The 12,370-nt window shown below is 37.3% G+C and overlaps 5 protein-coding genes across 5 annotated transcripts; 2 read left to right on the plus strand and 3 right to left on the minus strand.

Moving 5' to 3' along the window:
- Positions 1-344: 344 nt before the first annotated feature.
- On the plus strand, positions 345-2,645 carry L201_001031 (amidophosphoribosyltransferase; the record flags this gene model as incomplete). The annotated part of the gene is made up of 10 exons (XM_066216824.1): positions 345-357; positions 413-482; positions 539-568; positions 632-768; positions 834-919; positions 977-1,704; positions 1,762-1,835; positions 1,891-1,990; positions 2,057-2,385; positions 2,506-2,645. 10 exons carry the CDS (start codon positions 345-347, stop codon positions 2,643-2,645), a joined length of 1,707 nt encoding a protein of 568 aa, XP_066072921.1.
- A 302-nt stretch (positions 2,646-2,947) lies between these two features.
- L201_001032 (uncharacterized protein) lies at positions 2,948-4,246 on the minus strand (the record flags this gene model as incomplete). Its single annotated transcript, XM_066216825.1, has 3 exons — positions 2,948-3,205; positions 3,319-3,969; positions 4,088-4,246. 3 exons carry the CDS (start codon positions 4,244-4,246, stop codon positions 2,948-2,950), a joined length of 1,068 nt encoding a protein of 355 aa, XP_066072922.1.
- Positions 4,247-5,063: 817 nt separating this feature from the next.
- L201_001033 (uncharacterized protein) lies at positions 5,064-6,514 on the minus strand (the record flags this gene model as incomplete). The annotated part of the gene is made up of 2 exons (XM_066216826.1): positions 5,064-5,434; positions 5,518-6,514. The coding sequence occupies 2 exons, from the start codon at positions 6,512-6,514 to the stop codon at positions 5,064-5,066; spliced, it is 1,368 nt and encodes a 455-aa protein (XP_066072923.1).
- Positions 6,515-8,168: 1,654 nt separating this feature from the next.
- Positions 8,169-9,913, minus strand: L201_001034 (adenylosuccinate synthetase; the record flags this gene model as incomplete). The annotated part of the gene is made up of 7 exons (XM_066216827.1): positions 8,169-8,371; positions 8,461-8,962; positions 9,040-9,329; positions 9,406-9,501; positions 9,575-9,744; positions 9,814-9,835; positions 9,904-9,913. 7 exons carry the CDS (start codon positions 9,911-9,913, stop codon positions 8,169-8,171), a joined length of 1,293 nt encoding a protein of 430 aa, XP_066072924.1.
- A 430-nt stretch (positions 9,914-10,343) lies between these two features.
- Positions 10,344-12,075, plus strand: L201_001035 (uncharacterized protein; the record flags this gene model as incomplete). Its single annotated transcript, XM_066216828.1, has 9 exons — positions 10,344-10,486; positions 10,545-10,619; positions 10,691-10,789; positions 10,842-11,092; positions 11,149-11,277; positions 11,337-11,449; positions 11,536-11,706; positions 11,781-11,938; positions 12,012-12,075. The coding sequence occupies 9 exons, from the start codon at positions 10,344-10,346 to the stop codon at positions 12,073-12,075; spliced, it is 1,203 nt and encodes a 400-aa protein (XP_066072925.1).
- Between the last annotated feature and the right edge of the window lie 295 nt (positions 12,076-12,370).

Consider the following 12,370-nt stretch of genomic DNA (forward strand, 5'->3'; position numbering starts at 1 on the left):
GTGTAATGTAACACGATGGAAAGGATAAATACAAATCCGTAATGGTTGACTACAAAAGTTGTAATCTCGCCACCGGGTCAGCCGACTCATCCCATATTATACTATTATCTTATTATTAAACGGATATTTGCAGGGTCCAAGCCGGAAATCACGTCTACAGACCTCTCAAGACAGCAGCTTCAGATTTTTTATGTTTTTAACTAAAAAAGTTGAAATTAGGAATTTCCTCCTTTCTTTCTCTTAGGTGTCGATATATCTGTATACATATATTTTCATCCATCACACCTCACTCTCTATACCTTTTGCATACTTGACCAAGCTATTAAGCAGGAACAAGTGAGTAGATGAACTCTTTTGGTACATTATAAGCATGCATAACAAGCTAATTTAAGCGATAAATTACCAATAACAGTGTGTGGTATTCTCGGTTTACTCCTTCATGATCCTTTGGCTACTCAAACCACCTTAGCTGGTACTGAGATGTAGGTTTGGTAGTATTCAGAGGGATGTTCACACACTAACTTCAGACTTATTACAGTGCTGATGGTCTTTCACTCTTACAACACCGGTATGTTATCTTGTCACTAAACCATAGGATATCATTTTACTGACTATTCATTGCTTCTTCTAGTGGTCAAGATGCAGCTGGTATTGTAACTTGTGGATCAGGAGGTAGATTCTACCAAGTCAAAGCCAATGGTATGGTTAGAGATGTCTTTGATGCTCAAGCCGTATCTGGTTTAAAAGGTTGGATGGGTGTTGGTCATGGTGAGCTGGACTAACTGTATGTTGGATATGGTTACTAAGCTAACAACATTTTGCGCAACAATCAGTACGATACCCAACTGCAGGAAGTTCAGCTCACGCCGAAGCTCAACCTTTCTACGTTAACTCTCCTTATGGTATTGTCTTTGCCCATGTGAGCTAAATCTCTGTGGAATCATAGTAAAATAGCTGATCAAATTTCACAATTTAGAACGGTAACATTGTTAACACACCTGCTCTTCGACAATTCCTTGATGTCGAAGCTCATAGACACAACAACACTGATTCCGATTCCGAATTACTCCTCAACATCCTCGCCAACAATCTACAAAAGACTGGTAAATTCCGTATCAATGAAGAAGATATTTTCACTGCTGTAGGAGATTTAACAAGATCATGTATCGGTGCATATGCTTGTGTAGCTATGATTGCAGGTTTTGGTTTAGTTGCATTTAGAGATCCAAACGGTATCAGACCAGCTGGTATAGCAACTAGAAAAGGTACAAGAGGAGGTACAGATTATTTAGTTGCATCAGAAAGTGTTGTTGCACAAGGATTAGGTTTTACAGAATGGGAAGATGTTAAAGCTGGTGAAGCGATTATCATAACAAGAAATAACATATCAAGAAGACAAGTTGCAAAACCACAAGTTTTCGCACCTGATATTTTCGAACATGTTTATTTCGCTAGACCAGATTCAACCATTGATGGTATTTCAGTTTATAGATCAAGAATGAAAATGGGTGATTTATTAGCTGAAACTGTTAAGAAAGAATTATCAAAAGCCAATTTAGAAATTGATGTTGTTATACCTGTACCTGATACTTCAAGAACTGCCGCTTTGAATTGTGCTCAAGCTTTAAATATCCCATATAGAGAAGGTTTCGTTAAAAACAGATATGTCGGTAGAACATTCATCATGCCTGGTCAAACGCAAAGGTAAGTCAAGATTCGAATGCAGTCATTGGTTATTCCGCTGAAGTTTGTCAATTGTAGACGAAAGAATGTACGAAGAAAGCTCAATGCTATGCCTGAGGAATTTGCAGGCAAGACTGTTTTACTAGTCGATGGTAAGCTATTGTATGCTTTTTGCTTGTACACTAGCTAACGGACCGGATTTTGTAGATTCTATTGTCAGAGGTACAACATCTAAAGAGATCGTACAAATGGCCAAAGATGTTGGAGCAAAACGTGTGATTTTCGCTTCATGTGCTCCTCCTATACGGTAAGTTACTGCATTATACAGTGTCGCATGGTAAGCAGTTGAGCTGATCTGACCTATTCTATCTAGATATTCCAATGTATATGGTATAGATATGCCTTCACCTACCGAATTAATAGCACACGGTCGAACAACAGAAGAAATTGCTGAACACATTGGTGCAGATTTAGTTATATATCAAACATTAGAAGATTTAGTTGAATCTTGTCGACAATTCAATCCAGCTGTAAAACAATTCGATTGTTCAGTATTTACTGGTGAATATGTTACTGGTGGAGTTGATGAGAAATATTTAGAATACATTCAACGGTTGAGAAATGATAATGCTAAAGCTAAGAAGAAGCAGCAAACTCTTGAAGCTATCGAAGCTACTGAAGGTGGATGTAGTGGACCTATGAGTGAGTTGGGCATCTTCAAGGGTGTTTCAGCGTGCCACCCCCTATTCTTGGTAATATTTGCCGTAGTTTGAAGTGATAAGATTATATGCTAACTTTAGTCTGTCTTTTCCAATATTATAGACGGATCAGATTCGTTGATATCTATAAATCGAACAGACTCAATAATGGGTTTAGCCAATCATTCACCTAAAATAGGTGCTACAAGCATGCCGACACCGAACGATACCGTTGGTTTACACAATTCATGGTACGGTCAATAAATCATTGAGCATCAATCATTATCTATAGATATAGACTATATTGTATGTATAGGATACACCGGCAATTGTGAATCTATTTCATTCATCTAGACATATACCACGAAAAATCAAACATATAAAAGGATGTAGTTGGGGTTTTCATTTCTTTCTCATCTTAGGGCATGGTGGATCTTGCATGTATACATTGTTAACAAAATATGCTCGGCCTGATCGGCGTGTTCGCTGAAAAGATAGCGATAATGAAATTGCCCTTCTATCCAACTGTAACTGTTGGAAGGTATTATGCATTACTGAGATAAAGGTTATATATCTTTTGACTTCCTTTCCCAGAAGGGATGAGTATCCCATTTATCTAGTTTTCTAGCTCTAACCCTTTGTCTATCGTTCTTGAATTCAATATCACCATCTTCCTTCCTCTCTGACGACGAAACTAAATACCAAATTTCTTTTACACCTTGATCTACTAAATAGTCTTTCATTTTCAGGTAATTCAAACCAACGTATGATATTCCATGTGAATCGTCTGATAAACATATTTTACCTCCCAATGATATTATCAACTGATAATCCAGTTTAATCGAGGTCACATGGGTAGAGTTAGCGTTTCTGAGCTCAAGCTTTATCTTACTGATTGATGGTATATGATGGTATGATGATATGATAATAAACTTACCTCTAATATATCTTCACTCGGATAACTACCTTTCCAACCTTTTCTTATGGCAGCAGAATTAGCTTCAAATAAACCACCATATTCAATAACAGTTTTTACATTTCTTATTATTCTATTCCATATTATTGGTATAAATTTTAATTTAAAATCAGGTATCCACAATAAACATAAATCAAAATGACCGATTATTTCAGGTTTATAAAAGTTTATTAAATTAAATTGTTGATCAAGATAATTTTTCAAAAATACTATCAACTCTTTTTCTGTAGGTTTATAATCATTTTGATATTTTATACTTTCTTTTTCTGGATTATCATCATCAGTAGAAGGTAATTCTAAAAAAGGTGGTGGACCAGGATTCATTGTTCTACTAAATTCATTTTTACTACAAGATTGAATTGATCTTAACCAAGTTGATTTATCAAAATCTATTGATATTCCATTAACGTGATGTACTGAACCAACTATATAATTAATTTCTTCATGTTCATTAATCAAATCTAATATATTCGTTAAATCAATATTTGTTATATAATCTGTTTCTATTGATATTAATAGTTTGATCTGATCTTGATATTTTATCTTTAATTCTATTGCTGTTTTCAAAAAATCAAGGTATATCGAAAGTAGATCTGAAGGTTTTAAGTCTGCCTAATGAAAGATCATCAAAAATAGATCCATTTCTATCAGTATACCCGTCTCCATCATCCAGTGTAGATTTGGCATTGTTACTGATTATTACGCAAACAGGTTTCGACCTCTAACTCACTTCCTCAGGAAATAAATCTTCTACTCTCCATCTAGGTGCATGTTCACTTAAACCGAACACTTCGAATCCCTGTCTTATAGCTTCTTTCACCACATCGTCCAGCTGATCTTTAGCATGTCGACAGAATTGTCCAGAATGAGAGTGATGACTGTGAGGCATAAAGGTTGCTCAATGTAAATTAGGTAGATTTGAATGAAACAGCAACTGTTTATCTATTTTTATATTGGGTAGCTTTAAAGCAGTGAAACACCTTAGATGGTTTCTGCACTGAAGTATATATTGATGTTTGTGTTCTATCAGGTGCTCGATGTGCTATATCCCTGCTTAACTTGATTCATAATTGTGTTCAAACTTTTTTAAATCATGCAAAACGATATGCGTAAGAGGACTTTTTACGACAACTGGTCATTAGAAGTGGAGGCTGAGATTATGCTCAGTTTAGTTGTCGAACGCCATACTATTATAGTGGCAGTCGTCAAGGATCAATTTGCTACCTGTGGGAGTGGTAATCCCCTGAAACCCCTCTTCACGCGATGATTGGAACTTTCGTTGCTGCTACCTGCCATAATGAAGGGGATCGTAGTCATAAGCATCTTGCATAGAAGCATCCGTTAAAAAAAGAGGAAACCTATCAAAAGTTCAAGACGCTATAGAAATGTACGAAAATATCGATTGAGAAAAATACCTACCTTGTTGTATAAAAGGTTGAAAAGAGGTCTTGAGGACTGTTATAAAGGAATTGGAGGAGTAAAAGATACAATATAAGATATATGAGCTACGAAAATATTAAGTTCATACAGTCACCATATGATCTATATATCATGCCCATCGTGGCGAATGTGGCGGTTCACCTCAACGGTAAGAGAAAACCCAAAATCCAGACTACACATCGTCTCGTTTGCTAAAGCAAATACTTATTGGATCCAGTCTACCAAATAATCTTCGTATTCTCTAACCAAAGCAAGCTATCCTGAGCTTATACTTCAGTAGTAGAATTGAAGTATTTAACATATGAGACTTCCCAATAAGCTTCAGAAAAGGACGATCCTGAATTTAGAACATAATCTGAACATGTTGAGTATCCTGTTTGAGCTGCACATGATTGATCTTGTCCGGCATATCCAGCATAGTTCCAGACGCTATCTGCTCCTGCCCAATCTCCACATAAACTAGTATTGATAATATTGAAGTTGTCGTAGAAGAATTGATATGGGTTACAGTTATCTGAAGGGAAATGAGCCATTGGTGTACCCCAACTTGAAGGATTTGGTTCATCATTGTTGATATCGGATGGAATAGCATTTCTAGGGAAGAACCAAACTGTAATACCGGCTTTACTCCATCGCACTGGAAAAATTTTATTCATCATCAGTATTGCATTTCATACCGACCGATAAAGAGGTTCTGATGATGTATCAGATTAGACTTACTGGCATATACACCACCACCGATTGAATTGAATCCAGCACCATAAGCATTTTGAGTTTTTTCATCTCTTACACCACAACCTTGATTTGAAGTAGCGTAAGAAGCACAATTATAAGAATCAAAACCACCTGTTGTTAATTGACCGATTTGATTATTATTCATTGTATTTGGCATTGAACAACCATTTCCAGTATGTAAAGAAACTTGATTTTGACCAAATGAATTTACACCTTCTAAAATATCAATCTCACCACCTTCTGGCCAATTTGGTCCATTTTGCCACCATGCTGGCCAAGTACCACATCCTGTTGGCATATGATAAGCATCAAATAAAACTAATCCACCAGTAAATATTCTATTACCATGTACTCTAACTGATTTTCGACCTCCAGAAACTTGTTGTGTAGTATCTACTGCTAATACAGCTCGATTATTTGAATTTATTGAAATTAATCCACTATTCCATGCATCTCCTCTATTCAAATAATCTACTGTACCGTGAGTAGGATCATTCCATTCCCAGAAATTAACATGATCAAAGAATGAATTTCCGGACCATTCTTCAACTTTAAACCATCCTGAAGAAGACGTAGAGCTTGTAGTTGCTTGAGCAGCGGCTGATGTAGTTGATGATGGTTGTTGTTGTTGTTGAGTTGAAGATGAAGAAGCGGAATTACTATCAGTGGCTGTACTAGTAGCATTTGCCCAATTACCGACATTGGTTAAAGATGCAGTTTCACTTGCTGTCGAAGGTGCAGTTACGATTGAAGTAGCATTAAATTTAACTTGACATGTAGCTCTCTTCTTCTTTTTCACCAATCTCTTTACTTTGTTTTTATGTGTACCAGCTAAAACATTTTCTCGTTTAACTTGTTTAGGTAATTCATGTTGAGCAGCTAAGGATTTTTTATGATGAGGGTTTATATGAGCAGCTGAGGCTGTTAGAGGAGTTGTAACGGAAAGGGTTAAAAGGGGTAGGATGATGTTTGAGATGTGCATTTTGAATATTACGTTCTTTCTAATTTATTGACTAGCAAGAAATATAGATAGAATAGACCTCTAGGGTTTTTGATTGTTTGTATTTGTTATTGACTTGGATAATTTGATATCAATTTCGACCTGCGAAATTTTATCGAAAATACAGCGTTTTGAAATGAAGGTTTTTTTTGTTATCGCACTGCGATTTATGATGGGATGATCAAGAGCTGAATGAAAAGTCAAAATTAGATCAGCTTCACATTCTTCGTGGTCTTGCTATATATTGATATTCAACGGAGATGGCGACTTCAAATAGAATCAAGTATACTCGTTGTAGCTCGTATCGTGCCACCTCCGGAGTGAAAGCTTGATACGGTGCAAGAGACGAGCTCAACATCGTTCTCCTCTGGTTCCCAATTCGCTCATGTTCCCTTATCATCTTCTTTCCCAATTCTCGTCGAAGACGCAGAACATTTGGTCTGAGACATTCATCCCCAAAGCACTGCTACGTCATGTCTAAATGTGGACATACACCCTCCACCTTCTCCTCCAATGACTGCCAAATAGAGAGATGTTTCGATCTTGACTGAAGATGACAAAATACTACTCACCAAAGATTTGCTTAATGACTGAAAGAGGATGTTTTTAGGGGAGATAGAAAATGAACGAATGAAGAAGTAACATTAAGACAATAATATAAAGAGAAAATCAATTCATGTCCTGGTTGTCATTACGCATGCATAACATTCGTACAGTACCTACGCATCATGGATCATTACTGGAAGAGTCATTCACGGTATGACTCTAAAAAAAATTGAAGTGAATGCAAACAGATGGCTGGCGTTTTTACTTCAAGCTGCGCTCTTCCTCTCATGTTCTACTTATCATTGAGGAAGTTTGGTTCCTCTTGGCCCTGATCCTCAGCAGAAAATCTGATGTTCTCGAGCTCGCATCATGGTACAACGCGCATGTCTTTCCATGTATTTTGCCTTACACATCGTCACATCTTGTCCAAGAAATGGCGTTTGTGACCCATCTCATGTGCTATATAGCCTAGAATTTTGTCTTCCGGCTTGATTTTCCTCTTGTCTCCCTGAAATCGAAATGTAAGTCGCGTCTTTTCACATTAAACTTTCAATGTAAATGTATAATTTATCCTTCATACCCTGAGACCTTTGCGGCTACATGTGATGAACATTTTTCCAGTTAATTCGGTATTGGTACGCCTAAACTTGGCATTTTGAAACCATAAATAACCTTTGAAGGAAGTCATGTATGATTGTGTACAACATCATTCACTGCCTGCGATGTCAGTAGACTATTGGATGTTATGTAACATTTGAGCTCATTGACTTCTAAATCATGGACGTGCAAAGTGAGAGAATTGAAGCGAGGATCCGTTACCGTCCTGAGGTGAATTTCCGATTAGACTGTCAATCAGAGTCGTGGTACGGCTTGGCTTTGCATAATGTTTCGGACACAAGGATTCAGTACATTATTAGTCGATGATCCGAATAGCTTCAAGGATGATAACTAAGGAGGGAGATCTAATTGACCATAAATTCAACACGATACGATGTATTCCATTCAATGCATTTTTTCAGTTGCCCCTTTCCCCAGAAATATGTATTTCATCTATGTAAATGTAAGAGATATATATTTATTCAGATTGATCTTAGAAAAGGATCAAATTTTGATCTCTACCTGGACCAACACCAACATATTGTACTTTAACATTCAAGTAATCTTCAATGAATTTGATATATTTCTTTGCGTTTTCAGGTAATTGTTCATATGTTGTACAACCAGATATATCAGTTTTCCAACCAGGTAAAGTTTCATATTCAACTTCAACTTGAGCTAATCTATCGAGATCGGCTATTAAGGTCAAAAAAGATCACATTAGTGTTTGTTCTGTATGATATATTTAAGAAGGAATCACATGATAGATAGGTAAGAAAGCTTACCTGGGAAACCATCAATTTGTTTACCATCAAGTTTATAACCGGTTGCAATTTTTATTTCTTCGAAACCATCCAAAACATCTAATTTAGTTAAATTTAATGAAGTATAACCATTGATCATTGTTGAATATTTCATTACAACTAAATCTAACCAACCACATCTTCTTCTTCTACCTGTTGTTGTACCCCATTCAGCACCAACTTCTTGGAAAGTTTCACCAATTGAATTTAATTGTTCAGTTGGGAAAGGTCCACCACCAACTCTTGTTGTATATGCTTTTATTACACCGACAACTTTTTTAATTGAAAATGGTGAAATACCTAATCCAGTTAAAACACCACCAATTGTTGTTGAAGATGATGTAACATATGGATATGTACCATAATCGATATCTAACATTAATGCATTTGCACCTTCAACTAATATTTTTTTACCGGATTGTAATGCGTTTTGCATGAATGTTATTCCATCAACAATATATGGTCGAAGTCTTTCAGCGAATGCCTGTAATAGCAAGACATAGATGAGCGATTATGATACGAGGGGTTGTTGCGAGCGGTGATGGATTATATCTAACTTACCAAATACATTTCAATTTCACCTTCAGTATCAAATTCAAAATGACCATATCTTTTGAATCTACCTTCAACTAATTTTCTGAATTTAGCAGGGAAACTTGGATCATATAAATGGTGTACTCTTAAACCAGATCTTGAAGCTTTTGAAGAATAAGCGGGTCCAATACCTCTTTTTGTTGTACCGATTGATGAACCACCTAATTCAATTTCTTTTAATCCATCAACAATTTGATGGAAACCAAAAACTAAATGAGCTCTATCTGAGATTTTGAGTCTATCATTAACTTGAAGACCTATCAGAAAAGAAAAGCAATATTAGCATTCGAGTATTGATGATATATCCCATGTAAGTTTAATAGTATCACTAACCTTTTCGTTCAAGTGTATCAAGCTCATTGAAAAGGGAAGGAACATGAACTACAACACCAGAACCGATAAAAGCGGTACATTTTGGGTTGATTAAACCTGTTTAACCGTATAATCAGTACGCGCAACCCTTTTGAAAATAATTTTACTAAGAGGTAAAAATCTGACTCACCAGAAGGTAACAAGTTAAAAGCGTATTTTATCTTTTCACCTTTAGCATTTGGTACAACGATAGTGTGACCGGCATTGTTACCACCGGCACATCTAGCGCAAATATCTGCTTCAGCAGCTAAGATATCTACAAGTTTTCCTTTACCCTCATCACCCCATTGGGCTCCGAGACTATATGATTATTTGTCATGAGCACTTTGAGTTACTGTGTTTTAATACGAAATGAACAAGTCAACATACACAACGGATATTCCTTCAGGCGCTATAGGAGTGATTACAATATCAGTATATATAGTTTGAATAACCGAGATATAGCAGATCTCAACTCACCTGGAGCCATTATTGACAAGTTATTTTGTATGCAGGTTACCTCAACCTAAATCAGACAATTATCAAGGAAGACGGTATTTTATCTTGCTTGTTTTCACCTTGTGTTTTCAGACTATACGAACGAGTCAATGGGGTTGTCGCTGTAGCCAGCTACAGTAGCTCAAAAAGCATGCTTATTCAGGGTAAGGGTAATTTATTCATTTATTCCATATCTATCATATCTACAATCGTAAATGGCACTATCGGCTTTATCACCAAGTCATTCTTAGCTTAACAAACAGTCAAGTCAATAATAACTCAAAGTCCACGTCAGGGTAAGTTAGCATTAACATGAGTCGCGCTTCAACCTCCACTTGCATTTCCCAATGTTGCGAACAGAAAATAAAGATGAAATCCGAGTATTTACATGTCTAGCGTATATCTAGTTACCATCAACATTAATGATAGGAGTGATATCTGTGATCAGACCCCTCGCCAGGGCGTCTGCTCGTCGAGCTCGCGAACATTGCGGAAAATTTGGATCAGTTCGCTCGGTTCATCAACTTAGAGATCTGCCATTACCTACAGGAAAGGAACTAGCCGAGTGAGTAGTAAAGACTTCAACATGGGTGACAATCTTTTGGCTGACACCACAACCTCAGTAAACCTCGACTTCAACCATGTCACTGGACGAAAGCTGAATCCTCGGCTATGGGAGCTGCTCGATATTCACAGGCGTGAGTACAGTGCGACACCGCACAAAAGCCCCGAACGATACGCAAGTATGCTGAACTTCGTCACTCCTCAGTCATCAATTGTCAGAATGGACCTCTTCACCTACTACGGTATTACTAGTGCAGAAAAAGGAAGATGCCCGGACAACAAAAGCTATGGGTCAAATTCTAACGTAAGCTGAGATGTTGTTTAATGACTCGCATATTAGCTTACTACCTTTTTAGCTATCTACGTCAACATTACCCTCATCTCCGACTTATAGTTGAACCGCATACAGCATTGGATCACCCAGAATTTGAGGATCTCATCATAACATCACCAGGAGATGAAGGATTATTACCATTACACACTTGTCTAGTTGTGACTCTGGGAGGTGATGGAACGATATTACATGTGTCCAACCTATTCTCTCAAGGGGAATGTCCGCCGGTTCTTAGTTTCTCAATGGGTTCATTAGGGTTTCTACTACCTTTTCGTAAGTTCTTCGTCAGAATATTGGATATACCTGTCAAGACTGATAATCTTCACTAGATATTGATTCCCTCGCATCAACGATACAGAACACGATAAATGGTCCAGTTTCAGTGCTGAATAGAATGAGATTAGCCTGTAAACCTTTATCAACTAAAGGGACTTTACTGGATAGATGTACAAAAGCAGGTTGGTTATTTTGTGCTCTCTGAATGAATGAAAACTCAGCTGATACGCCATAATTCTAGTTGGCGAAGCTGGCTGGCAGGTTATGAATGAAGTTACCCTACATAGAGGTAGACATGCGCAATTGACCGTAGTAGATGCTTATTTCGACGGACAGCATTTGACGGAAGCAGTTGTAAGTGTACTTTCTTGGAGTTTGAATGCCTGCATATCTACCGAATAAAGATGGATTATCTGACGTGCGACATGATGTACCTGCAGGCTGATGGTATACTACTTTCAACGCCTACCGGATCAACCGCATATTCACTTTCAGCTGGTGGACCAATATCACACCCTGAAACAGATGCTTTTTTGTTAACACCCATTGCACCCAGATCATTGAGTTTTAGAACCGTCATACTACCTGGCAGGGGATCAGTACAGCTCGAGGTAGGTGAAAAGTCCACCTTACTTCACCTGATTTATAAAACCTTGATGACTGATTAAGTATGTTTATCGAATAGATATCACCCCTTGCCAGATCAGCAGCTGAACTTTCGATAGATGGTAAAGAGGTTTGCTTGTTGAATCCCAAAGAATCAGTAAATATAACAAAATCACCTTATCCTATACCATGTATAGAAAGGGTAGGTGAAGAAAGTGGATGGGTGAGGGATATAAAGTGAGTTCATGTGAATTACTTGGCTATCCCAATGGATGTAGACTGATAAGAATTGTATGTTATCTGAAATCAGTTCATTGCTGCAATTCAATGTTGGATTCAGGAATAAGAGTTTACTGGGCCATGGCACGGTCTAAAATAGATTATTTGATGTGTGACGGGGAACTCAAAGGAGGGTACTATCTTGTGTATGCCTTTGAGTCTATCTTCCGAAATGACGGAACGTTACCGGCTGAGCAAACAGAAGAGTATATTGCTATAGATTCACCACAGATGCATTTATAACTCATGCCGGCTGAGTGGGTGTGCTTGTAACATAGGTAATCTATATGCAAGCACTTAATATACCTTGTGCAGCGTGTTGATTATTCGTAATGCCCACTTATCTCTGTTTGAATCCATGAAATCTAAGCGTCGCTTTTGCTTAACTTA

Source organism: Kwoniella dendrophila, chromosome 1, assembly GCF_036810415.1.
Source record: "Kwoniella dendrophila CBS 6074 chromosome 1, complete sequence".
Lineage (NCBI taxonomy): Eukaryota > Fungi > Basidiomycota > Tremellomycetes > Tremellales > Cryptococcaceae > Kwoniella > Kwoniella dendrophila.